Source organism: Antechinus flavipes, chromosome 3 (assembly GCF_016432865.1).
Source record: "Antechinus flavipes isolate AdamAnt ecotype Samford, QLD, Australia chromosome 3, AdamAnt_v2, whole genome shotgun sequence".
Lineage (NCBI taxonomy): Eukaryota > Metazoa > Chordata > Mammalia > Dasyuromorphia > Dasyuridae > Antechinus > Antechinus flavipes.
In genome coordinates this window covers 433,913,056-433,940,446 of record NC_067400.1, presented here as the reverse complement: position 1 = coordinate 433,940,446, position 27,391 = coordinate 433,913,056, and the positions used below count along the sequence as shown (strand labels likewise).

At 34.2% G+C, this 27,391-nt stretch overlaps 1 protein-coding gene across 4 annotated transcripts in view; it reads right to left on the bottom strand.

Moving 5' to 3' along the window:
• Positions 1 to 1,264: 1,264 nt before the first annotated feature.
• RBMS1 (RNA binding motif single stranded interacting protein 1) overlaps positions 1,265 to 27,391 on the bottom strand; it is a 242,825-nt gene continuing 216,698 nt past the window's right edge. For all 4 annotated transcript variants that reach the window (XM_051986287.1, XM_051986288.1, XM_051986286.1 and 1 more), the window contains exons 7-14: positions 22,174 to 22,280; positions 20,836 to 20,885; positions 20,383 to 20,476; positions 13,541 to 13,591; positions 11,723 to 11,833; positions 10,242 to 10,322; positions 8,873 to 8,957; positions 1,265 to 3,889 (exon numbers count right to left, since the gene is read on the bottom strand). In XM_051986287.1, the coding sequence (XP_051842247.1) occupies positions 8,880 to 8,957; positions 10,242 to 10,322; positions 11,723 to 11,833; positions 13,541 to 13,591; positions 20,383 to 20,476; positions 20,836 to 20,885; positions 22,174 to 22,280 (572 nt within the window). In that variant the 3' untranslated portion in view covers positions 1,265 to 3,889; positions 8,873 to 8,879. The remainder of the gene's footprint in view (positions 3,890 to 8,872; positions 8,958 to 10,241; positions 10,323 to 11,722; positions 11,834 to 13,540; positions 13,592 to 20,382; positions 20,477 to 20,835; positions 20,886 to 22,173; positions 22,281 to 27,391) is intronic.

Sequence of the window (27,391 nt, the reverse complement as noted above, 5' to 3'; positions counted from 1 at the left end):
GGATGCTGAAAGTCATTTTTTACTATACTTTTGGCTATAGCAAAGAAATGCTTTGAGCCTCAATTAATGAACTTACCAGAGGCTCCATGCAAAATTCTCGTTAGGGGGAATACTAAAGTGAAAATTCCTCCACCTCTATCAACCCAAATGTATTCCTTACTTTTATCACATTCCTCTCTTCCTTGCTATCTCCATGCACATCGTGTCTAGCACACATAGTAAATAGTTAATAAATGCCCTTTTAACTCAATCTTAGTGATCTAAATACAACTCTTGGGAGGTTGAAAATAAATTAATACTAGGCAACTTTGCTGAAATATTTCATCTACTTCTGCATTATTTATTTATTTCATCTCCTACTCTCGACACTATTACTTCTTTTCTGAATCAACTCAACATACCTACCTTGAAGGATCAGTTCCTAAGTAAAATATGGGGAGAAAGTTCTTTAAGTTGTTCTCTGAAAACATGTAAGAATGAATAATTCTTTATTATGAGAAATGAACTGAATATAGAAATAAATGATTATTGTTGTTCAAATTTCATAAACAAATAGGCCTGCGAAGGCAAAGAGGACACTGGTACAACAGAAGTCAATCATAACAGGTGAGGACTGGACAGAATAGATAACATGGATCTCTAGATAATCTAATTTCTTTCTTACCAATGAGATTGTAGCTAACATCAGTGGCTAAAATTTCATGTCTACAAAGTAAAGACATAAACAAGCAACAATCTTGCTAAAAGGCAATAAGAAAAAAATGTAGGTCTTAGATTTTTGTCCTTCGATAATGGAGAGCTAGCCATATGATGATTAAAAGGAGGTATCAGTTATCCAATTTTCTAAAGAAAGGGTGAATGGGCTAATTTACAACAGATAACTTAGCTCAGATAGCAAGCAGGAAGTGACAACATTTCTAGTTTCCTTCCCTAATATGTAGTTCATACACAATTTGGTGTATTTATCATGACTCTGACCTACGTTAGGTTGTGACTGATACTTTCCTTGAATTGATTAATTATTCTGGTGACATGGTCTCACTCTGCACCTTGGTTAAGAAACCGGAATTTCTTTTTCTTGGCCATGAAACCAATTAGTATGATTAGCTTATTAAAGAAAATGGTTTTTGTACTTAAATCAAGCCCTATAAAATTCAATTCATTTTAAAACAATCCCATTTTTGAAAAGATCTTCAGGGAAATAAAGTAGAGGTACATTTAATTATCTGTTTTAAAACACTAGAGAGAAAAAAAAAGACAAACATTTTCAGATCTTTTTTATTCAAAAGTTTTTCAAAAGAAATTAAACAGAAAAAGCTGACAATCTAATCAAATTTACAATTCAAAAATGTCTTTTGGCGTTTAACAACAAGTCCTAGGAAACAAAACTACAGAGTTATCTTGAACCGGACAAATAAGTTACCACTGGCAAGTTTGTGGCACTAGTAAAACAAAAATAAAAAATTAACTCTCTTGATCATATAGATATCTCTATGAAAATCTTTTTTTTCAATCTGTACAAAAGGTCTTTCTTCATAAATTAATTTTTTTTTTATAATTTAATGGCTGTCTACTATGTGATGTTTAACTGATTATTTCTTTATGTACAGAGGTTATGTTTCCCAAATCTTACCCAGACGAGTATGGCACTTAGTTCAGACACCCCTAGCAGCAGATCTTCCCTTCCTCCAACAGAGCTATCTAATGGTTTTTTTCTGCCTTAACTAATGCAAAAGTATCAAGTAGTGAGAGATCCAGGTTTGCAAACATACTAGATACAAGGAAGGAAGGAAGGTGCTGCAGGAAGTCTGGACTTTTACAAAGCAGTAATATTCCAGGGAGCATAGAACCAATAATACCACAACTTAAAAAAAAACAAAAAAAACAAAAAACCCCAAAAAACAAAACAAAACAAAAAAAAAAAAACACATTTCTCTTATGACTATGTAATTCACTAGAATCTATACTTCTCAGAGCAGCAATTACTTTTGAAACTATGAAATGTCACCGACATCTATACTCAAATACACGAATAAAATTTAAAAACTAAAAAATACTTGAAAGAAATAACTGCTTAGTCCTAGCTCCTGAGCTAGGAGGATTTGGTCTGTGGAAACAGGGAGGGCCAGCAACCTGTCCCAGTACAAAAGGAAATAAACTTTGAGGTAGATAACTGATCATACACAGCTGACCAGACAAGTACACAGTTTTGGAAGACAACTTAATTTATCATTGTTTGTTTTAAATGTATGTAATTGTAATAAAAAACAGCTTTCATAACAGTGACTTATCTAATATGTAAAGTAGAAATAACTGTGTATTTATGAATCAGGAATTTCATAGTTTCAAAATTGGTTTCCTTTACACTTAACACTTGTAGTGATGATGTAAAGCGTGGCACTGCTTGGATCCAAGTCTTCCTTCATGCTTTTTGTGTCCATACATCAATTAAAATTATAAAACCTAAATGTAAATGTACAAAAAAGGCACATTCTCCTAACCGCAAACTGGTCCGGCAAAAATAAAGAGTACAGAAGATGTAATGCTGAGACAAATCAGAGTTATTGGTTACTGGCTCTTTGGTCTTTGGTAAAGTTACCTTTAAAAGTGCCAAGTCATTTTATTTTTAAATTTACCTAATATAGAGAGCTAGTATCCAATCATTTATGTTCCTACTCACATCTCAGCTCATGTTTGAAAATAAATCCTTTACTTTTAGCTTTTGCCATTTTGCTGTGATAGCAACATTTTCGGTTTGCTCGATCTCAGGCATCACCCTCATTCTAAAGCACTATCATTAGTAGAAAGAAAGGACAAAACATTCCGTGATTCCCCACCCGCCCCACCCCCACTCCCTCCGCTACCTACACTAAAACTAGAACATCAAGTTAGGTTTTTTTTCTCTTTTTCTGAAAAAAAGGCAAAAAAGATTTACATTGCATCATACAGCAGATTTCCTAAATCAGTCAAACTACCAGAGGGAACTGTTGGCATAAGGCCTTACAAACAATTTATCCTATTAAAATTTCCCTAGTCAGAAAATGTGTTTCACACAAAACATTTTTCCCCCCTCTTGCATTTCACTACCTTACACATTATGTGAAAAATCATTAAAAACACCTACTACACATTTAAAAAAAGCCAAATTTTCAGCAACTTTTATTGACTACCTTTTAAAAGCCCTATGCTGCTGTTTTACAAGGCATAATAGACCAGCTCATTTGGTCAAAGCATTCTACATCATTAGTTTGGACTAACTTTTACTGAAACAGCTACAGCATTGAAAGATTTAAGGCAAATTGGAATTGATAGAAAAAGATAAGACACTTCACACACTATGTTCAAAGAAAAACAGAGAGCTAAGAAAACGGACACTGTGACTGCAACACACGGCACTACAGCAACATCCACACTGCAAGCACAGAACATCAGTTGTGATGTTTGACTACTTAAACTTCAGAAAACCCATTTCATACAAATAAAAAAAACAAAAAAGAAATTAAACACAAAATAAACAAAACACAAAAATTTGGTCATGCACATGAAGGAGTCTTCGTGGTCTTTGTGCATTCCCAGAAAATTGTTTTCTTTTCTTTTTTTTCTTTTTTTTTTCTTTTTTTTGCATCATAACACTTGATAAAAACTTTTTTTTTTTTTTTTTTACTAAAATAAACCTGTTCAGGGGAACAGCTACTAGATGAATTTAAGGATTTTTTATGCACCTTATAGAACTTATAGCAAAAATAGTTTTAGTTGATTTCATTATAAATAACGTTTTCAAGAACCTGTGCAAAACTGTCAATAATTTCTAAAGCACAATTGATCAGAAAAATCCATGATTGTTTCAGCCTTCACACCCTTCTTCAGGTAAGGACACTCCTCTATACATCTGGAAGAGAAAAGTCAAAGAAAGAAAAAGGAGAATTGCTTTGTAGACTTGAAAAAATATAAAACCAAGTGTTTAACCTGTTTCTCATTTTAAAAAACACAGTTTTGGGAAAAGTCATGCATTTCAGGTATGGGGGCTCAAATGAACAGAGGAAAAACCAACTCCAGAGTTAAGGATACATCACTAGATCATGTGTTGCCTCTGATTTCTCTTATTTAAAATACTGAGCTGGCTAGGAACATTTTTTCCCCTCTCCCCAAACATGAAACACTCATAGAAGACTTTAGAGATCAAGTACAACATAATGAAAACACAAAAGCCAGTGCAAATAAAAACTGATGTGTCAGGTACTCCACATAGCTTACATTTTATTATAACCTATTATGCTGAAAAGTAAAATACCACATAGAATTATTTGCCCCCAAATGCAATTTATCAATTTTAGAGAGTGATCTATGATCCTATAATCAGACGTTACCTTACTACCTTCATTTTGGAATATACAACCTTCAAGGTCTTATCCAAGGCTATTTATATTGACTTCTTGTCAGGATGTGGTTAAGTTTGCAATATAGCATTTTAAAAATTAGTATACATTTATGTATCGATTACTATGGCAGCAAAGAATATGTGTGAATATGTGTGACAGTTCTTGTCAGTCAATTCCAGAAATCCATGTAATAGTTGAGGGATTTCTTGTGTCATATGTGAAACTTGAATTGTACATGTTATATGAAATAGAAAATATTGATAGAGTAGTAATGAATGTGACTCTCCCTCACCAGACCAGTAATAAGATAAGAGAGGGGTTAGATATATAGCAACCTACATAGTGTGATGCACACAGATTCACATGGGTTCAAACTAAACCTTTATTTGATCATCATCCCTGACTTCTGTACTTCCATATTTCTATTGAAACAGAAAAAATAGATTTATTCCAAATGCTTCAGGCATTTCTGCCTGAAGCAATTAATTTGGAATAAATCTATTTTTCTACTTTGGTGTTTTACTGTGTTAAACGGATGACCCTGTGGGCAGAGTATAGAACCTAGCAGGTTCTATCAATTAAAAAAGTTTCAAGTTCAAGGCCAACAGTGTTATAAAATAAGTGCTTAATAAATGCTTATTTATTAAGACTGAGTATATATCTGCTCTCAGAGATCAGGCTATGGTATCAAATAGTTTACTACCAGAAAATTAGTATTTTTGGTGATAGCAACCCATCAAATAGACAAATATAAAAAATAACTCAGTCTTTTATAGATTATAAAGGCTAATGCAGATTGGATAGAAATGTTAAGAAGGTACTAATAATGAAATAACTATTTTATCATTAAAAAATAATTTTCCTTATCTATAGGGATAGGGAATGTACCTGTGATTTCACTAATTAATCAATGTACTGATCAGTGGTGAGAAAACCCTTTTTAGTAATATAGGTTGCCACCTTCTTTTCAACTTAAAATTTTAGTATGTTACTATCTATGGCACTAAGAAGTTAAGTAATCTGCCCAGGTTCATAAAACAGGATATAGGACTTGAACTCAGGTCTAATTTGACTCTGAGGCCATTTCTTTAAATGCATCATATTGTTTATTTCACTAATGGTACTCTTAATTTAAGATCTTTTCCTAATGAACAACAAGTAGAGGAACTAAACATAACCATAATGGCATCATTGACAAAAGTAGAAGACAAAGAAGTTGGGGCTAAATTGAAGGTTCTCTACAGATCCTAAAATAATTGGTTTAACTGTAGGTCCAAAAATGATATGAAATATCATTTCAAGTCATACTTATCTCATCTAAATGCTTATTAAGGATTTAATCAAACCATTGAGCATAACAATAATTTCTGCTTATGTGACTATCAGAGTTAGAGAATGAAGAGAGGGTAAGAATTTGATAAGATTCTCTGAACTAAGAAGATATATAACGTAGTATCAGATGACTGAACTGTCTGAATACCTTGGAAAACAACAAAGATCTTGTTGGTATATATATAGCAAAGGAACAAGAAACAAAACTCACTAGCCTCATGCTAGTTCATGATGTAATGCTTCTCAAAGAAGATAGTTGAGAGGGATTTAATGAGGTGAACATTGATCATGGTAAGAACAGATACAACTGATTTTGTTTCAATAGGCAGTGAACAATTAAAAATGGTGAAGCCTTCAGAGCTTGTTAGAATCTGGTAGATCAGAGAGAAAATAAAAACCAGCACCAGAAAAAAGGGTATATTCATAAATAATATGTATGTCATATATTTACATAAAATATAAAAATTATTTTGTGTGTAAATATATCTATATATAAACTATGTGTATATATCTATCTAGAGAGAAAGAGAACATCGTAAAGGCAGGAATGTGTTTTGTTTTACTATATCTGTTTGTCACAAGGGCTTTGCTTTCTTTTCTATTTGTGGAGGAGATAGAAGGGAGAAAAGGTAAATTTCAGTTAGTTAAAAATGTTTAAAAAATTAAAATATCTATAAAATAAAAATAAAGTTTATTTTAAAAAATAAAAGGAAAGTAGCATGTATAAAAGAAATTAAATTTGTTGTTTAGACTAGCTACTGATTCTTGGAGAAGAAAAGGAAAGGGATAAGATAAAGATGTTGTATCATCATTTCTTAGTGCAGTTTAATTGCTCCTAAAGCTAAAATATATCTTTTATCAGCAAACACTCAATCTTCTAGTATATAAGAGAAATAGGACAACATGGCTTAGAGGAAAATTTTGTGAGCAAAAATGATGAAGGAAGATGATGGTGACAGATGATAAATTATATTATGTCTAAAACCAAATATACCTGACATTAAAAAGAGCTACTAGAGACCTTGGTAAGAAATTTAGCTAAGCATGATGATGATGATGATGATAACCAGTATTTATTTAATGGTCTGAGGCTTGCAAAGTACTTACAAATATCTCATTTGATCCCTACAACAATTCTTTGAAGAAGGTGCTATTGTTATACTCATTTTATAAATCAGTAAACTGAGGTAAACAGAAGTTTAACAATTTGTCCAGAGCCATATAGGTAGCAATGTCTGGAACAACATATAAACCCCCAAGTTTACTACTCCATCCACTGTATGATCTAGTTACCTAGATCATTCTGAAAACTGTAGTAAGAGAGGTTTCAAATGGAATACACCTGATAGCTTTTTAATATTGATTTATTTTAACTGATAATAAGAGTAATACTATTTGGACTTACTTCTTGATACAAACTAATAAAAAGATGCAATGACACTAAAGAAATGAAGTTAGCCAAAGTGAATCGACTTGACTAGATACATATGGAAGAAATCTAATTTAAGGAAGCAATTTAAAATTAGGGGATGACAAAACATGGAAAAGACCAGAGATGATGATACTTTTACACACACACACACACACAAAGTATTAGCAATAACTACTCGTTTTCTTGTTTCTGAAAAAAGCATCGTAAGAGTAAATATCAATGATGTCATTGATAAAAGGATGAGAAGGAAACAACACATAGGCTTTTCTAGATAATTTTCTACAGAGAAACTTATCTTTATAATTATATAACTACTGGAAAGATAAACAGAAGATGTTACTATCTACTCTGTATTGTTGTTTAAACAATTAGCCCCGAAGGCTTGCCTCAAATAAGGTGTTTCCCATGTAGAAGCTAAAATTATACAACACCTTAAAACTTATATATTATCCTGAGGTATTTCATAAGTTGAGTGTCAGAAGATGTCTTGAGTAGAGTCCAAAGTAGATGGGATTCAGTGGCATTATTGAAATACTGCATTTTCCCAGATGTGATCATGCCCAATCAGTTTTGAGGTCAGCTTATTGTTCATCATTAATACTTAACATATACAGATAAAAAGAATTCATTGAGGTTTCTAACTATATGGCATAATCTGGAAAAATTAGTTTTATATTCATTCAGTTTTGCTAATTTGGATAGGTAGACCAATCTCTTTTTTATTACTGTGGATTTCATTGAAAAGACATCTTCTTAATATGGTTATAATACAAGAAAAGCTGAATAATGTGAATCACTGTATTAAATCAATCAAGACGCAAGCAAATCACAAGGCAATAAAGAGAAGCATGATAGGTTTAAATAGACCACAGCATTACCCATGATGATTTGTCTATGAAAAATGGCAAAGGACATCTTTAAAGATATGTATTTAAGCATAAAAGAGGGCAAGGTGGTCATGTGAAATGAGGAAGAAAATAGATGGGGAATCTTGAATACTTCCCTGATTTGTATGACAGTAAAAGAATCAGAGAAAGACTTTCAACATTGAGTTGCAGTCCTTAAAGAATATCTGTGGAAGGATAGATATAGAAGGCTCAAAGTATAAAGGATGAGAACAGATACAAGCTCTGTAACCTTCACCAGTGGAAGAAGAGAAGAACATTGAAAAAAATCAGAGATTCCATGAAGTAGCACTAAAATCAATTCAGCATGATTTTAAGTGTGTTGGAAATTACTTTTGAGACTGAGGATCTCCTAACCTTAGCCTTTGATTTAATACAGATATACATACATACATATACATATATGTATATGTATGTATGTATGTATGTATGTAAAGAGAGCTATCCTCCAAATATGTAATCTATGCATGGAAGTATCAATACTAAAATGAGAGTTTGATGTGAAAACAGAAAACATACCTTTTTCCTTATGACATAAGGAAAATATAAAGACATTCTAGTCAATGTCTATCAACTTCTTTCACTGGACATGTCACACAGGTAACAAAAGTGTTTTTTTTTTTTCCTTATTAGAGAGATACATCAATCTGTTTATCTGTAAAACCCCAGAGATTCTAAGATCTCTGAATTTTTGTAACATTTAAAAATGTAAACTTCATTAGTTTGAATAATTTAAATTATGGCCAATTCTATTATGAGAAAGATGCTATAAGGCATTAAAAAAAATTCTTGGTCCTAGAGTGATAGCAGACTTTTCCACATACCTCACAGTTACTTATTTTGTTGATAGGTATATGGAGAATGATCACTGGACGTCTCTACGGCAACCTGTTGCTGACCACTTGCCTCCTATAACAAAGCAGACTGGATATGAGATAGGTATTAGATGAAATCCTATTATTACTACTAGACTTGCCTGTTCGAGTCCAAATGTTAAAAGCACTAGCCTAATGCAAGAACTCTTTTGTGAGTGATGTAACTTTCATGTATTCCATATATTACTATATGCCCTGAAAAAAAAATTCACTTGCTGCTCTCACAGGCAGGCAGGCACTTTTCTAGTAAGATGCAAACAGATTTAAAATGTTTTTCTAAAGAACACTAAGAGTCCTTCACTAACAGCCTTTATATTCCATCTTTCCTTTTGAACTTCTAGCACCTTGCATGGAAAAACAATTTAAATGTTAGAGATGGTATCTTTTTTATTCATTAAGTCGAGCTAGCCACAGGTCTAAGCCAATCAGCATATAGGAAGGGTGAAGCATCATAGGATCAGTCAACTTTGGGGGTAAGTGTTTCTGTCATCTAACCATATTTGGCAAGATGAATTTTGTGGAAAATGATGAAATGAATGTGGCAGAGGGGATCTAATGTTACCCATGCCTATTTTACCCAATGCCATGAATGCTGTAAAATTTATATGAGAATTTATATTAATTCGTGTTATTACTATGATGCTTAAAAGAAAAAGAATATGAAAGAGTAGCAAGGCAGACTTGAAGGCTGTAAGTTTAATGTGCAAGTCTGGATTAGATGATATCTCTTTTGATGATTCTATTTGTTCAAGACTTTTGGTTTCCATCTTGGTGAAGGATACGCTTATTTTTCTCCTACACCAAAGATTAGCAGTTGTTATTGAGCCATAGAAGTACTTCCTTTCTTGTTAGATGTGTAGTTTATTCTTTATTCATTTTATATTTTTGTAGAGCCCAGTTTTTTTCTGTTCTGTTCTATATCTTTAAATTTGCAACTTATTTTTCCTTTGAATCATTTTAGCCTAAGTCAATTAATGATGATTGTCTATGGTATGGAAATATTTAATGGTGAAATTCTAAACTCCAGACATGACAATGTGCTTACAGAAGAAAAGACACAGACTTATTAAATAGATGTGGAAACTGTTATAATTCCTGAAAACACTTCTGGGAAATTCAGATAGATGTCATTCCATCAATAATCAATGAGTTAGAGTATTATATTTCTTAGATGAAAATCTACTCTAGCTGAACATTTCTTCTAAATCAAATTCTCTTTCAGAGTCTAACTTGTGATAGATCTTCTTTTGATCATTACTAATTTACCCACTTCCAAAACTACCCATTACAATAATGGCCATTTAATGGGATTACCCACCTCAACGGGAACAGCTGTTGTCTGAACATGTGTATACTGGGGTATATAGGCTCCTTGCATAGCTGTTGTGGCAGGCATGTACTGAAAGGAAGAAAGAGTAAAGTTTGGGTATGAAATCTAGTGTGAAATTTGGAGTACCTGGGACATTCTGAGATTTGAAATAAAGCATTTGGTACCCTGTTTGGGAGAAGTGTTCCTGAAGTCTTGCTCCTCTAAAAATTACAAGGTAATGTAGAAAGGTGAAGTGTATGTTTCCTAAGTTTTAGACTTGGTTAAATAAAAGCTAAAATTCTATCCTTGGTAGTAATTTCTACACAAAAACCATTTTTGTGAAACCCATTATAAGTTTCACTCCCTCAGTAATTTAGCTTCACTAGTATGTAATGACAGAGATTCTTTTTTGGACCAATGACCTTTCTAATCCTTTTCCATAGCATAGTTCTATGGCAAACACTAGTAGTCTCAATTGTTTAGGGACATAGGAATTAAATGGCTTATCAATTCTCTCATAGGTCTCTGAGGAACAGATATCTAAGCTGTTTTTAACTCTAGGGCTTCTCAAGCTATGCTTTGTCAAAAGCAAGAGTGATTTTTTAAATCAACATCAGTCTCTGATGGGAGGGACAGAGGGGAGTGTGTGTGGCCCATGCTTCAGAAGAAGCTGTAATCCTACATTTTATTGGCTCTGAAGTTGGCAATGGAAAAATCCAGGGCCCTTTCCCCTTAACTTGACATCCCATCGAGGTTGATGATAGCTTTAATCACTAATTTTAACTATCTTCATCTTATTTCTAGTTAAAAAGGACTCTTCCTCCCCGCCCCCATACAGTTTTTTTTTTTTCCCCCATGGAATGTATCCTCCAATCTAACCTTCCCTTTGTACTCTAGCCTAATGCTAAGTCATCAAGGTGAATGTCCATGAAACTATGCATTCTCCCTTTCTTTCTTCCTTCTCTTAGGAAGCTGTTTGTCCAAGTCCTGGATCCTTGCTGATTAAGAGAACCGACCAGGCCTCCCAGAGAGTGGGGATATGAGATGCCACGGGAAATCCTATGCCCTCAGATTCTTCTATTCCTAGAAAAGAAGAAACTTAGAGGGCGTGAAGGAGTTTCCAGCTTTCTTTTGTGGGCATCATCATTATTTCTGATAATGAGATCAGAATAAGGAGCAAATGTATATTCCCTTTACTTCCCTATAGGGTTGCAAAGGTAAAAGTATTTATTCACAGGCTCTATATTTTGGTCAAGGAAAAATATCCAGGATTGACTTCAATTCATTCAGTCAACAAATATTTATTGAGTGCCTATTATGTGCAAAGTGCTGTGGGAGATACAAAGATGGGCTAGGACAGGATCCCTGCTCTCAAGGAGCTTACAATCTAGTGGGGTATGGGCAAGGGAATACAGGCTGCAGGGAATTATTCTTTTTGTGGGCCCAGCCCTCATTAGCCTATACACGCATTATATTAAGTTTCCACCTACTGTTCCAGTATTGCCTAGTGAAAGATGACTCATCTGTTGGGCCAGAGGGCTGATCATTGACGTAGGCTGTAGTGACATAGTATGGTCCATGGAGGGAGTTAACACAGCACCCTAGACAAGGAGAAAGACAGAAGCAACAACAACAACAAAAAAAGAGGTCTGAATGATAGGTGAGAACCTCTAGATACCTTTTGCAATAGACAAAGGAGCCTCTTTAATTTGTTGAGCATGGACAAGACAACAAAGCAGGTGGTTGGGGGTAGTTTGAAAATTTTTATTCTTATTTCAAAATTTCATCAGTTTTCTCTGAAAGCAAAAGGGATGAAGCCTTAGCAATCACCTTGCACACATACACTGACAAAAAGTCCCTCTTGAAGTATCAATCCCTACTCTCTCTCTTTTACTACTCAAAGAACACTAGTCCTTATGTAAAAGATACATCAAACTCAGAAGAAAAAAACTCAAGAGATATATTCTCACCCTTTTGGATGGCAAAGAAATTTGTGCTTATAAATGAACAACTTTTCCTCTACATTTTACAAGAGCTTGCTTGTATATATACAGATAAACAGTATAGAATAAATCATGATCACAGGCTGTACAACACTTTGCCTGGTACTCAAAATCAGTAAATTACAGATTCCAATCATTCCTCCCCTGACTTTTCAGTGTTTTAGATTTGCCATCCTACTACACTAGCTATGTACATTTAAATGCATATTTGATGGTAGATGACTTTCTGATACTTTAGGAGATCATGAATAATAAATAAGATGGGAAAAATGGACATGTTTCCTCAGAGATGAACCTTATTCCTAATCTCCCTAAGACCCAATCTGAGCACGAGATATATTCATATTTCTTTTATCTCTAAAATGAGTGAAGATATGAAAAGTACTAGCTGTAGAAATGGGTGAGAGAGGAACATCAACCTTAACAAATACTTTAAGGACAGTTTTTCCCTCATATTTTTTCCCCTAGTTCAAAAAAAAAAAAAAAAAAGTAGAGGAACAAAAAGCATGTGATCAGCTTAAATGGAAATAATTCTGAAACACAGGATATGCTGAAGGAATTTCCTGTTCTGGTTTCCCATTTAGCTGGATGATTGATAAAAGCTGCTGAACCAAGAAATCCTAAACTGAAAAATGGGCCCTTTTAAAAACTTTCTGTAGACAACAAAGGCTCCAGGCACCTTTCAGGGCATCCTTCTCTGGGCACTATCTTTGTTAAATTGTACGAGTATCTTAGGCAATATTTCTGCTTTAGATCACTTCAATTATTCTCTAGCGACAGGCTACCCTTTCATTTAATACAGAGTGCTGCAATTGGGACAAATCTAATAAATGATTCTTAAACTATAGCCATCATATATCAACCATTCCAGTTATGGTTTTCATTTACTTAAAAAAAAAAGTTGCCACTATTTGCAACTTACCATAGAAAAAAGTGATGTGGCTGGTTTATTCTGAGTATTTAAAAACTGCTTTAAGCATTCATTATAATGAGAGCTACTACATTTAATATAACAGTAAACATACATAAGTATAAACTTATATGTATCACAGTAAGTTTTGCTATTCAAATACTCAATTAAAAAAAAAAGTAGGATAAAGTACAATTTCCTCATAGATTTCACAGGTTTTTTATTTTTACAAATAGGAAATTTAATCTGACTCATCTCTTAAATAAAAAAAAAATCAAGTTGAGGGAGGACAAACTGTAGATCATTATTAATTGCCATATTTTCAAGATTCCAATATTGCCTGTGTATAATAGTTTAGCCAAGAATATGTTACAGAAATTAAAAGGGAAACTTACAGGGTGCTGCAAGATATATGGTTGAGGCTGCATCCATGAAGGACTCTGCACCTACAAAAAAAAAAAAAGACATTCTGAAAACAACAATAACAATGTCTACTGATTTTCTTTAGGACCTGACTCATCTAAGTATTGTTTTAAAAATAAAAAGATACCAAAGGAAAATACTGAAATAATATTATCAATTATTTACAGAATCCATTCTGGAGCTCTTGAAATGGTTTTTTTTTTTTTTAATTCTACATTCAGAAACCATGAAACTATTTCAATACTCCAAATATACTATAAGTTAAATTTCGTTTCTTATCCGTTTTTTCACTTCATCCTTCCTAAGCTTAAAAGCTACAATACTGAATCTGAATTCATTTAAACAAGTAGGCTCAAGCTTCTAGCATAGTACACAAAATTTAGAATGTGGTACATTCTAAACTAGGCCTCAAATTATATCAATATAAGTGATTTCACCTTTGACTTCCATCCTAGCCAAGATAATTATTCTATATGTATTCAACATTATCCAAGAGGATTTTGATATTTTATATATATATATGTGTGTGTGTGTGTGTGTGTGTGTGTGTGTGTGTGTGTGTATATATATATATATATAAAATTTGAGACTTCTGCTTGTTATATTAATTTTGAATGCTTAACACAACCTTTAAAGAATTGATCACTGAAAAAAAAATAAGAATTGATCACTGTAAATGCACAAATATTGCTCTCTAACATCACATCTGATGAAACAGATTAATTTGATATTTGACAACCTAACACACTACAGCTAAACATAAACTAATCTAGCAAATATGTTTGCTTTGATAAAAACAGCTGATGTAAAATTCCCTTACAGGATGAGAAATGGTTCTGATGTTATTCCTATTTGTCAGGGATTTCTAACTATTCCAGAAAATAGAAATCTTTATTTAAGAAAGAAATTAAAACTTAAGGCCAAGGCTCTGAGTTGTGCAAATTACCAGAAGTTTCTAGATTCAGTGTCTAAAGGAGGCAAAAAAAAGTGGATCATAGAATTATAGCTAAAAAGGCTGTTTTAGGCCATTATATCCAAGCACTCATTCACAGAGAGACTCAGTGATTTGCTCAGAGTTATATAGTTAGTGTCTGAAATCGCATATGAATCCAGGTCTGGACTTGAAGTCCAGTGCCTTATATACTGTTTCACACTGTTTCTATTCATCAAGCAAAATCAAAACCAAGCAATCCCCCACTTGATTCCAAAAGCTTCCTTGATTACATAGATGCTCAAGTTGCATCTAAGCTTCTTTCTTAAGAATAAACCCCTTCTACAGCCCACTCCATTCTCATTACCTAAAATTAGAAGGTCTGTGAATGGCTGTGGGCAAAGTGTTTTGAGATTAACTTTGTAATGAAGCCCTAAGATTCATTTGCTCTTGTCTTCTCTTCAGAGCTAAGGCTGATTAAAGTTAAGTGCTTCTGGCTTATTAACATTAAGTTATCTGGAATGGAGCCTTTTCCCCATTAGGATATGTGGTGTCTCCTTAATGCCAATTTCTCAAATCCAGTGGCTGTTCATGGTAGTTTGATGGAGAAAGGCCTAATCTGACATGAATTGCTTGTAATTGCAGAACCTTCACTGTTGTAGATCATCCAAAGGCTAATAGCTACAGGAGCTAATTTGGGCCAGATCCTTCCATTTTTACTATGGTTCAGTGGATTGAGAGAGTTAGCAGGCTGCCAAGTCAGGGGCTACAATATCAAGTCCCTATTCAATAACAAATCTCTATTCAAATTCAAACAACAAATTAGCAGTAGTCTTTTAAGTCTCTCTTCCTTAATTTTTCCAGGTATAAAATGGGAAACATTAATGAGAGTTTCTGTTTAAAGAAGATTATAACATAAAGTATTTAAAAAGTTCTATTCCCACTACATTTTCAAATGTAGTTCTCTAGATATCAAAGGAAAAAGATGTTTTAGGGAAAAACAAAATATTCAGAATAAAGCAATACAATCATAGGAAATTATCTTGTTTCTAATCAGTTAGTTCTACTATTGACACCATTTTCATTTTTAAATTAAATTATCTGGTGGCCAAAATACAAATGTCAAAAAGCACTTTTACAACAAAGACAAAGTGGTAAGGAAATACTTTGTTGGTTCTAAATGTCAACAGGAAGGATTTACACTTCTGTATATTCTTTTATTTATTTGAAAATTAGTTCTACAATATATGCAATAAACATATATGGAAGTCTTCTTATCTCTACTTGCAGTGACAATTTTTTGTAAAACAGACCTTCTGAGTAGAGATAAAAGAAAAAAAAAGGTCATTTTAGAGATTAAATTGGGTAAATAATTATAAGAAAAACCACCTAATTGCAGTGTTTGTTTATAATTCTCTTTAGATCTTAGGGAAAAAATGTCAAGTAATCTTAATACAGACTTCATAGTTGACTCCAATTCAATAATGATTTATTGAATGCCTTGTGTGAAAGAAATTGAAATGCTGGTTAAAGTATTTGAATTAATTCATTAATTTCTTCTTCCCATCTTTCTATAACAAAAATAAAATTTAAACAATTGTTACATTCAAAGCCATGTGCTAGGCAGGAGGAAATAAATAATAAGATATAATCTCTTTTTCTTATGCATTTATCATATTCTATTTTGTACTATGACTTTTGTGTAACTTTTATTTCTACTATTAGATCATAAGTTCATTAAGGAAAAACAAAATGCTCTGAGTAGTGCAGAGGAATAATGCGATTGCTAGAGAGATCAAAAACAGCTTCCCAGAGGAGGCAATATTCAAATTAAGTATTAAAGAAAGTCTAACAAAAGAAAAAGAGGAATATTGTAAATATAGGGAACCGCATAAGCAAAAATACAGATGCGAGAAAGCATGGGACATATTTTGAGTATAATAAGTAGTTCATGTTGGCTAAAGTGCATGGTATATGAAGGGAAGTAGTGTGACATAAGGCTCCAAGGCTAGACTGGAAACAACTTGACTTGAATGCAAAACTAAGGAGCCTGGACTTTTGGAACTGGGGAACTGTTTGAAGATTTTTGAGAAGAGAAGTGATGTAAGCAGATGTGTATATTTAGGGGATTACTCTGATATCAATTTATATGATGGATTGAACAAGGGTAGTCATAAAAATGAGGTAGGGACATATATGAGAAATTTTACATGAACTGATGAAACTTGTAAGTAACTAGACATGGAAGGAAGAGTTATGGAGAAGGCAAAATTGACTCAGAAGTTAAAAGCATAATGGTACTATTAAATATAACTAAAGAGTTTAGGAATAATACAAAGTTTTGAAGAAAAGATGATTTTATACATCATTAATTTCAGGTATCAGTTGGACATCCAAATCATAATTTATAACAGGTCATTGAAAATGCAAGACCAGAGGATAATGCGGGGAGCAGGGGAGAGAGAGCAAGAGAGGGAGAGAGGAAATAGAAGACAGAGAAAAAAGACTAGATTTGTAAATCAACTACATAGAGGTCAAAAATTAAAGTCAAGCTAATAGATGAAATTGAAAAAGAATATGGTATAGTGAGATGAGACACAGGATCTAGAATTCTGGAGAGATTCATAACACTCAGAAGACACTGGAAACAAGAAGAAATAATTTAGGGAAGTGAAGATTAGGGAAGTAAAAGGAGAACCAGAAGAATACAGTGTCATGGAATCCAGGAGAAGATTATAAGAAAAAAAGAAGTCTACCATTTATATAATGCTTTAAGATATACAAAGCACTTTATGTTTATTATCTCATTTGATCTCACAACAACCCTTTAAAGTACTATTGCCACTGAAGATGGAGAACTGAAGCTGACAAAAGTTAAATGACTTGCCTAGAGTCACACAATTAGTGTCTCAGAATTCAAACTGTGATCTTTCCAACTCTAGCACTATAATGTCTATGCCACCTAATGGCCTGGGGGTATTTGATAATGTAAAATTGCAGAGAAAGTAAGGGGATAAAGTCTAAGAAAAGAGCAATAGACTGTGAAACTGCAGTCATTAGCGACTGAAAGTTGTTCCAGGAGACTAGTAGACAGAGGCAAGATTGAAAAGGACTGGGGAGCATCTGGGTGATGGGAATGAAGACAAACTTCTCATCCAGGAAGTCTGTCAGCAAATTAGAAGAAATAGATGGATAACAAGATCAAGAGGTGATTGTGCATTTTTTTCTTTCCAATATGGGGAAAAAGCATATTTGTAGGCAATGAGGAAGGATACAATGGGGAGGAAGATATTGAAAATTCAAGAAAGAAAAAGGATGATTACTTTAACAAGGTCCTAGTGAAGATGAAAAGTAATGGAATGAATGTTTAAAAATAACTTAGATAAGGGGTTCATTTTTTGCAAAGAAGAATGTCTTCCTCTTAGCCAGAAAGTAACAGGAGGCAATTTTTTAAAAGTTCAATTTCAAATTCTCTCATTCCCACCTCCCCCATCCATTGAAAAAGCAAGGAAAGTTTTTTTCTTTTTAATATGGAGAAATTTAGCATATTTGTAGGCAGTAAGAGAAGATACAATGGAGAGGAAGAGAATAAAAATTGATGATTATTTTAACATGGTCCTAGTGAAGATGGGAAGTGATGGAATGAATCCCAGCATATATACATTACACACAAGTATATATGCTTCTATGGAGAATCTATCTGGCAGTGGGTAGCATATTTCATCATGAGCCCTCTGCAATTGTGATTGCTTAATATTGTTATTAAGAGATTCTAAGTTTGAAAAACTTGTTTGTCTTCACAATATGGTTAATATACAAATTGCTCACCTGGTTCTACTCTCTTCCTTTGCATTGCTTGATACAAGTCTTCCCGGGCATCTCTAAAACCATTCACTTCATCATTTCTTATTGTGTACAGTATTCCACTAAATTCCTATGTCTTAACTTGATAAGTATTGCCTCAATGATGCAAATCTCCTTCAGTTTGCAATTCTTCTTTGGGTCATAGGTCAGAAGTAAATCATCCTTGTTTCTGGTCCTACTTTGACTTCATATAATCATTGATGCCCCTGGGTTTTGCCCTGATCACTATAAGCAAGCCTCTATCTTTTGGCCTCATCTTATGTTTGTCTTGTATCTGATACACTTTATAGTTCTCAGAATTCTATCTCATATCCCCATTCCTCTGGGACAAGAACGCCATACCCCCATCTTTCTCTCACCAGTCACCTAAAGGAATAGTGTCCTGACCCAACAAACCAACTCTCTGCTGGGTAGATCCTTGATATAAATAGCAAATAAATATTTATTAAGCACCTGCTATATGCCAAGCACTGTGATAAACACTAGCAATACAAAGAAAAATAAGACAGTTCCTTCCCTCAAACTCTAATGAGAGAAGACAACACACAAAAAAAGTTCAAAGAGGTAGGGGAAGTATTCCCCACAAAGGGCATAATGAAGTCCTGCAGTAAGGTGGGCAATGATGAATTAACAGTCCTGACCCCCCTCAAATAAAGGATTTGGGAGACCCTCTGATATTCTGCCTTCACTTTCTTCAATCAGTGGGAAAATGGTGCCCTAAGGGCAGGGGGTCTTTCAAAGCTGATATGACATTGCTGGAAGATGAGTTTTTGGAGATGATGATGAAGTCCAGGAGTGTAGCCAGGTGGGAAATTATGAGATGACTGCCTTGGGCTTCCTACTTAAATGGAGAGTTTGGGAGAAACTTTCCAATCAGAGGGAGGGAAGAACCCCAAAGGCAGGCTACCAGATGTCCCATTCCACAGATGTTGACCACCTGCTTTCCCGGACAATTTTTATGGTTTAAACCTTCCTGATACCAATTGGTCTTCTGTTAAACTTTCCTGGCCCATTAGCCTGTTTAAAAAACCTCCTCAAATCCTTGATATTTTATTCTGAAAAAGGCACCCTTCAGGTTCACCAAATAGGATAGACAGATGACCATCATATACTGTGATCATATACTTCCAAAATATTTAACAGTAGAACAAAACATTTAGGGCTAAGAAAAACATGCTCTGTATAAAAGTGGAAGAAATCTATTGAGTATTACTGTGTCCATGGAAGATGTTATTTGAACTTTGGTACAAATGAATTAATAATCATATTTTGATATTTCTATTTCTAAGAAGGATATTTAAGACATAGTCGTGTGTGTGTATGTGTAATTTACATTTCATAACTCTACTCATTTAATATTTACTAACAAAAGACCTGTATATTCTACCCCTCATTCCTTTCACTGGCTCATTAAACAAGGAGAAAAAGCAACAGTGTAGCAAGGAAGAAAAGTTTTTCTTGAACTAATTCATTAAAGAAGAATATAGCATATGTGAAAATAAGGATTGTTGAGATAGTTAAGGTCACCATTAGTCTTGAAACTTTTATCATTCACAGGACAACTAGCGTGCATTTCCCACATCTCCTAATGACAACTCATGCACAGGTAATCATTCTGCTCAAATAACGGTGATTCATTCTGAATTAAACACCTTTTTTTTTTTTTTTTTTTTGATTTAGAACTGTTATTTCATCAGTGTAGGGAACTCCCTGGTTGAGGAAGATCTAAGAGTACCAATGTTGACCAACTTATAGACTTAAAAGAATTTCCTGGGGGCACTGAGAGGTTAAAATGAATAGGGTCACACAGCCAGGCTGTATCAGAGACCAGGTATTCCTGATTCCATGGTCACATCTTTTTATCTACTATGGCATACATATACTTCAAGAAGCACTTGTGCTTTGTAAAAATAATTTACTTTATAACTGAACACAATTTTAAAGACATAAAAACCAATGCAGCAACAAATTTGATCCCATAATCAAGGGAATGATGTTTATAAGCCAGAGAGCACAAACCTGGTATGTAGAAACAGGAGAAGCGATATAAGGTGTAATAGATGTTTGAGTGATCATTCTATTTGTTGCAATACTGTAAGGTGACGGATAAAATCTGAAACAAAGGGAAAGGCCCTCATTAAATAATGCTTTACATTTTTATCATTTATTAGACAAAATTATGTGCAATCTTTCATCCCCTCATATTTCCTGTTAAAACAGTTCTAAGACTGACATTTTAACTTACTGACAATTTTAACTTTTAACAATAAAATAACTGACAACTGCATTCCAATATAAAAGGTTCCACAAGACACACAAGCATGTGCACACATTATTGCAGTGTATGTGTATATATATATATATGTACATTTGTATGTACACACACATATACATTTAAAAAACATTATTCAGATAAGGTATGCCTAGGCTTTAGCAGATAATTAAAAGAGTCCATTAACCTCAAATACATACCCATTCTGTAGAGCAGCTGTAGTTGGATCATAGGTAAGTGTCATTCCAGCCTATAATGAAAAGAAACATGAAACTGAGAATCTTGAAATGCAAAATATGTATTGTTCAGTATGATTGGGGAATAAGAAACTACCATTTAGTATATTTAAGTATATTTAAGATTAACATTCATAAACATTTTCTTCCATTAGAAAGTAAGCTCTTTGAGGACAGGGCCAATTCTTGGTTTTGTCTTTATATCCTTGCAACAACAGTGACTAGGCAATAAGATCCTTTTTTGTTTGTTTGATTTGAACTGGACTTGTGATTAAATTGGCACAGGTAATTCCCTAATGAGGAAATACCTTCTATTTGTGCAGATCTACACATGTTCTTTAACTGATAGTCCCCTCCCCCATGCAATTCTCTGACTTGCCAAGGGTCAGACAAACATTAGAAGTTAGAGTTGGGATTTTAATTCTTCTATTTCTAAATCTATGATTCTATGATCCAAGTCTTTCTCACATTTGAGCCTCAGTTCTCTATCCAGGATGTCATGCTGCCTCTCAGAACAAATGAATACTGAAAAAAAAAATTAATTATAACAGGATTAAGCCAGAGGGTTTCCAAATGACTATTTTTCCTCTTTTCCAATATCAGAAGTATTCTCTTTCATCTCCAAATCTATAATGTTATCACTTTTGATCCTCCTTTGAAATTTCTTAGAGATTGTCCAATTCATTTTCCTAATTTTATAGATAAAGAAACTGAGGCAGAGTGGTTAAATTATTTGCTATGGGTTTCAGAAGAAAGAATGTGAGAAGGGATTTGAATCCAACTTTTCCTAGTTCAATGCCCAATTTGCTACATCTTGCTTCTTCTCAGCATATGTACGTAAACACATAAAATTAGTAACCTTAAAGATCTATTAAAGATTTTATCATATAGAAAAATAATTTTTCAAAATAATCTACAAGGGGAAAAGGAAGCATACTTCAATTATAAATGGACTATTGGATTGATTAGTCCAATTTCTGAGCAGTGTTAAAATACCAATATGCCACTGATCCAAAAGATCCAAGCACTATCCTGTAACTATGGGCTTCATGAAGACTCCAGTCAGTGCTTAATTCTTCTCAATTTTCTTGATTTGTGGATTCTTGTAGTTGTCACTCAGTAACAAAGTATATATTTGGGCAGTTTTTAAAATAAAACACAGTCTAAGATATAAACTCTATCTGTACTAATGGCAACCATTCAAAAAATGCTGTGTGGCCAAGCTAAAAAGTCTATGACTGTTTCCTTAACCAGTCATTGCTATACATCCACCCTGAAGATTCAGGAAAAAACCTTACTTACCTCGCCTTCTCTGTGCCATGCTCTCCCATTCTGTATATATTTGTTCTGATTCTGTCGCTTCTTCTGTCCACCATCTGCAAACTTGCATAAGAGAGGTTCTGCAGGAGCTAAGGAAATGAGTAAAGAATATTCTGAAACCAAAATACAAGTGCATGGATGGAATATGAAAAATTATAAGAAGTTTTAATTTTGGGGGGAGGAGAAGGATGGGGAAGAACATTGCTAGTGTTACAGTGGAGTCAAGAGACTATTAATTTTGAAATCTACCAATGAAAAGTACATTATAAAATAAGACAATATTATTCCTGGACCATAAAAATAACAATTCAAAGGCTAGAAAAGGACATAAATTTAGAATATGAAGGGCTCACAGAAGCTATCCAGTACACCCTCTTCATTCTATAGATGAGGAACCTGAGGCTCAATGAAGTCATAAACCATTTCCCCCAAATTAAAACAAACAGCAAGGATCAGAGATGGGATTTGAACACAAGGTCCAGGACTCTATATACAGTCCACCACCTCCAGATCACAAATAAGTCAGAAGGAGAAAATTTACTATTATATTACTTTGAGACATGTGATTAGTCCAATAGGTATTTTTCCTGCTCATATCCACTGTAGTAGATAAAATGCTAAGCTTGGAGTCAGGAAGGCCTAAGTTCAAATTTAGCCTCAAACATTTTCTAGCTGTGTGATTCTAGTTAAGTCTCTAATCTCTGCCTCAGTTTCTTCAACTGTAAATTGGAGATAACAAAAGCACCTACCTCCCAGGATTGTTGTGAGGATCAAATGAGATAATATTTTTAAAGTACCTAATATACAGTAGGTGCTTAATAAATGCTTGCTCCCTTCTCTTCCTGTGCTACTTCTTTTATGGTTTTCCACAGCCATGAAGACAGTAGTTGATTCCTGAAAATTCTGTCTCTGTGTATTTCTAATTAATACATTGAGGGGAATCACATGCTTCTTCTGTGTGGTTCCCACATTCTGTGCTTTGTCTCCTAGAGTAACATGATTACTACTTTCATGTGCTGTTTCAAAGTCAAATAACCATAAAGAGAAAAATATTACTTGCGGAAAATTTACTCCTTTCCTCTTTGTCTCTTATTATCCTAATTTATTTCCTATTTTCTATCATTGCTAGTGTTCAGCCCCTATCCACCCAGTAATCATAGGGTGGAAACTGTGGTGTGACCTGCCTTAACATATAACCCTGCCAAAACATACACACACACACACTGTCACATACAAAATGCTACCAAACTAAAAAACAATCCCAAAAAATAAAAACCACCCAACCTCAAAGAACCTGTAATTCCTTTCTTATGAGCTGTCTGAGCTGTTGTGTGACACTCCTTTCTCTTTTAATCAGCCGGCAACACCCTTATGGGGCATGTTAGGATGTGAACCTGAGGTAGTTTCTGAATGAGAACCACACTCATAGTATGGGGAGGCAAGAGCATAAATCATAATATTAGATGTCTGGCAAGAATATCAGCCGAGCATTTACCCTCACTTTGACAAAAGGGCCTTTTGTTTATCTACTGTCTTCACTCCCCCAAGGTTTCCTGCCTAAGGAATTCCCATTTAAGGCAACCTGGGTGTGGTGGAAGGTGGGAACTGGGCCAAATCTCAGAAAGTGAATGAAGTACCCTCTTTGTTTTATCAGTAGAAGTTCAGATTTTCAGAAATCAACAGATTCTGTAACAATGTCTAAAGACTCAGCAAATGGATACAATAGAGGTAAAGAAAGGGAAATTGTGTGTTAATGCCTCTACCTTTCCTAGCTCCTTCCCATTTCTCCTTGTTCTTATACTCCACAGTCTTACTATACAGTAACACTGACCTCCTTGCTGCTCCTTGAACACGTCACCTTATCTCCTGACTGTGAATTTTTATTCAAATGTCTCCCATATCTAGTATGCTCTACTTTCTTATCTTTGCCTCCTGCTACCAGCCTTTCTTTACTTCATTTGAGTTCTAGCTAAATGAACATACCTTCTGCAAGAAGTTTCTCAGTCTCCCTTAATGATTTTGCCTTTCCTCTCATGATCTTCCATTTACCCTGTTTATATCTTGCATATACATAGTTATCTGGATGTTGTCTCCTCCAATAAAATAAGATTTCCTTGACAGTAGAGACAGTCCTTTGATTTTTCATTCTGTCCAGCATTTAGAACTGTGCCTGGCATAATGAAGGGATGAGTGCCTATAAATGCTTGTTGACATGACTTGGAATTGTTCATCTATTTTCTTTTAATATTGTCACTGGATCACTTTCAATGAGAAGGAACACCAGAAAACACTTATCACATAGAGATTATATGTCTTAAGAGTCCTCATACTCTCCATGTTGTTTGACACATACTTTGAGTCTAAGGAATATATACTGAGATAACGTAATGATGCTTTTCTAGTTTTAAACTATTAGGTGCTGACCTTCCTTGCTACTTGGCTTTCTTGTCTCCCAGGCAGTCTGTGTGTATGTGTATACCTCCATATACCAAGAATGTTTGAGAGGCTTTGAGAGAGATGACTATGGGGGCACAAAGCAATGTCCCTGGGATTCTAAGAAGGAAAATCTCTAATATTCTCATCAAAGGGCATATCATCCACATTAAAGAAAAAAAGATCTGGTATGACCTTTGATGTTGAATTTGTCCTACACACAATCTAGCTAATCTCACCTTTTGGAGGAGGGTAGTGAGAGCTTGATGATAGTATTTCTCACATGTCCCATCAATCAAAAAGTATTTATTAAGTACATAATCTGTGTCAGGCTTGGCACTGAGGATACAAAGGAAAAAGAAAAATAGTTTCTGAAATCAAGGAGCTTACATTTTAATGGGTGAGATGTGTGTGTGTGTGTGTGTGTGTGTGTGTGTGTGTGTACACACACACACAAATAAAATGAGAAATATGTTAACTTGAGCAGGGAAGGCACTAGCATCTGGGAAAGGGAGAAGGGACTAGGAAAATGGTGTTTGACTTGAGTTTTGAAGGAAACCAGGAATTCTAAAAATGTAGAAAATGTAGGACATTTTAGAGATGGACAATAGCTGGTATTAAGGTTCAGAAAGAGACAGAGCATTGAATGTGAAAAGCAACAAATAGGTCAGCATAACTGGACCATGAACAGTTAGGGATATAGCTTTATGGCTGGGAATCAGGAACACTCGTCTTCCTGAGTGCAAATCTGGTCTCAGACACTAGCTTTGTGACTCTGAGCAAATCATTCAACCCTGTTTACCTCAATTTTCTCAACTATAGAATGAGCTGGAGAAATAAATGGCAAACCACTCCAGTATCTTTGCCAAGAAAACCCCAAATGGAGTCAAAAAGATTCAGACATGACTGAAATGACAAAACAAGTTGAATCATAGTCCATGTGAAGGAATGTAATATGTGAGGAGACTACAGAGAAAGAAAGAGACTAGACTATGAAGAGTTTTGAATGCCAAATAAAGGATTTCATATTTACTCTTAGAGATAAAAGGGAGTTGCTGAAATTTACTGAGTAAGGAGAGAACATGCATAGATTTTCACTTGAAGAAAATTACTTTGGTTTTCTTGCTTTCAGTTTCTATCACAATCTATCTCTATGTATCTGCCAATTAAGAAGTTAATATAATAGACTTGGTAAGAAGTGGTGAAGACATGTCCAAGAAAAGTGGTTGTATGAGTGGAGAGAAGAGGACAATATCAGAGGTCAAGTGGAATCAATAAGACTTGCCAGTTTATGAGACAAGAATCTTCAGCAGGCAGAGCAGAATGAGAAATATGAATAAGTGAAGATGTCTAAGCTTCAAACCTGAATATATGAAAAAAAAAAGTGGTCATTTTCCTAGGGAACTTCATAAGAATGGTAGATTTGGTTGGAAAGAATATTTTGGATGGGCTGAATTTGAGATGCTTTTGGCAATCTAGTTCATCAAAATGTCAAATAGAAGATTAGAAATATGGAACTGGCGTTAAGAGGGATGGACACATAAATCTAGATGTTATCTGCATAAAGATGTTAACAGAATTGATAGAAGCTGAGGAAATCTCCAAATAAGAGTATACAAAGGAGAAATGGCTGGGCAGGTAAGAAGATCTAGAAAAATGATACATGATAATGCCAAAGAATTAACACTTGAATTTGAAATGATCTTGTAATATTTCTTCCAGATTCACTTTTTTAAAAAATATAATTTTAAAATGAAGGTGGCCTAGCTATACCTGATCTAAAACGATATTATGAAGCAGCAGTTACCAAAACCATTTGGTACTGGCTAAGAAATAGATTAGTTGATCAGTGGAATAGGTTAAGTTCACAGGACAAAATAGTCAATAACTTTAATAATCTAGTGTTTGACAAACTCAACGATCCTAGCTTTTGGGACAAGAATTCACTATTTGACAAAAACTGATGGGAAAATTGGAAATTAGTATGGCAGAAAGTAGGCACTGATCCACACTTAACACCATACACCAAGATAAGGTCAAAATGGGTTCATGAGGTAGGCATAAAGAATGAGATTACAAATAAATTAGAAGAACACAAGATAGTTTGCCTCTCAGACCTGTGGAGGAGGAAGTAATTTGTGACCAAAGAAGAACTCGAGATCATTATTGATCACAAAATAGAAAAGTTTGATTATATCAAATTAAAAAGCTTTTGTACAAACTAATGCAGACAAGATTAGAAGGGATACAATAAACTGGGAAAACATCTTTACAGTCAAAGGTTCTGATAAAGGCCATTTCCAAAATATTTAGAGAACTGACTCTAATTTTTAAGAAATCAAGCCATTCTCCAATTGATAAATGGTCAAAGGATATTAAAAGACAATTTTCAGATGAAGGAATTGAAACTATTTCTAGCCATATGAAAAGATGCTCCAAAAGTCATTATTAATCAGAGAAATGCAAATTAAGACAACTCTGAGATACTATACTATAACACCTTTCAGATTGGCTAAGATGATAGGAAAAGCTAATGCTGAATGTTGGAGGGGATGTGGGAAAACTGGGACACTGATACATAGTTGGTGGAATTGTGAAAACATCCAGCCATTCTGGAGAGTGATTTGGAACTATGCTCAAAGGGTTATCAAACTGTGAATATCCTTTGATCAAGCAGTGTTATTACTGGGCTTATATCCCAAAGAAATCTTAAAGAAGGGATCTATATGTGCAAAATGTTTGTGGCAGTCCTCTTTGTAGTGGCCAG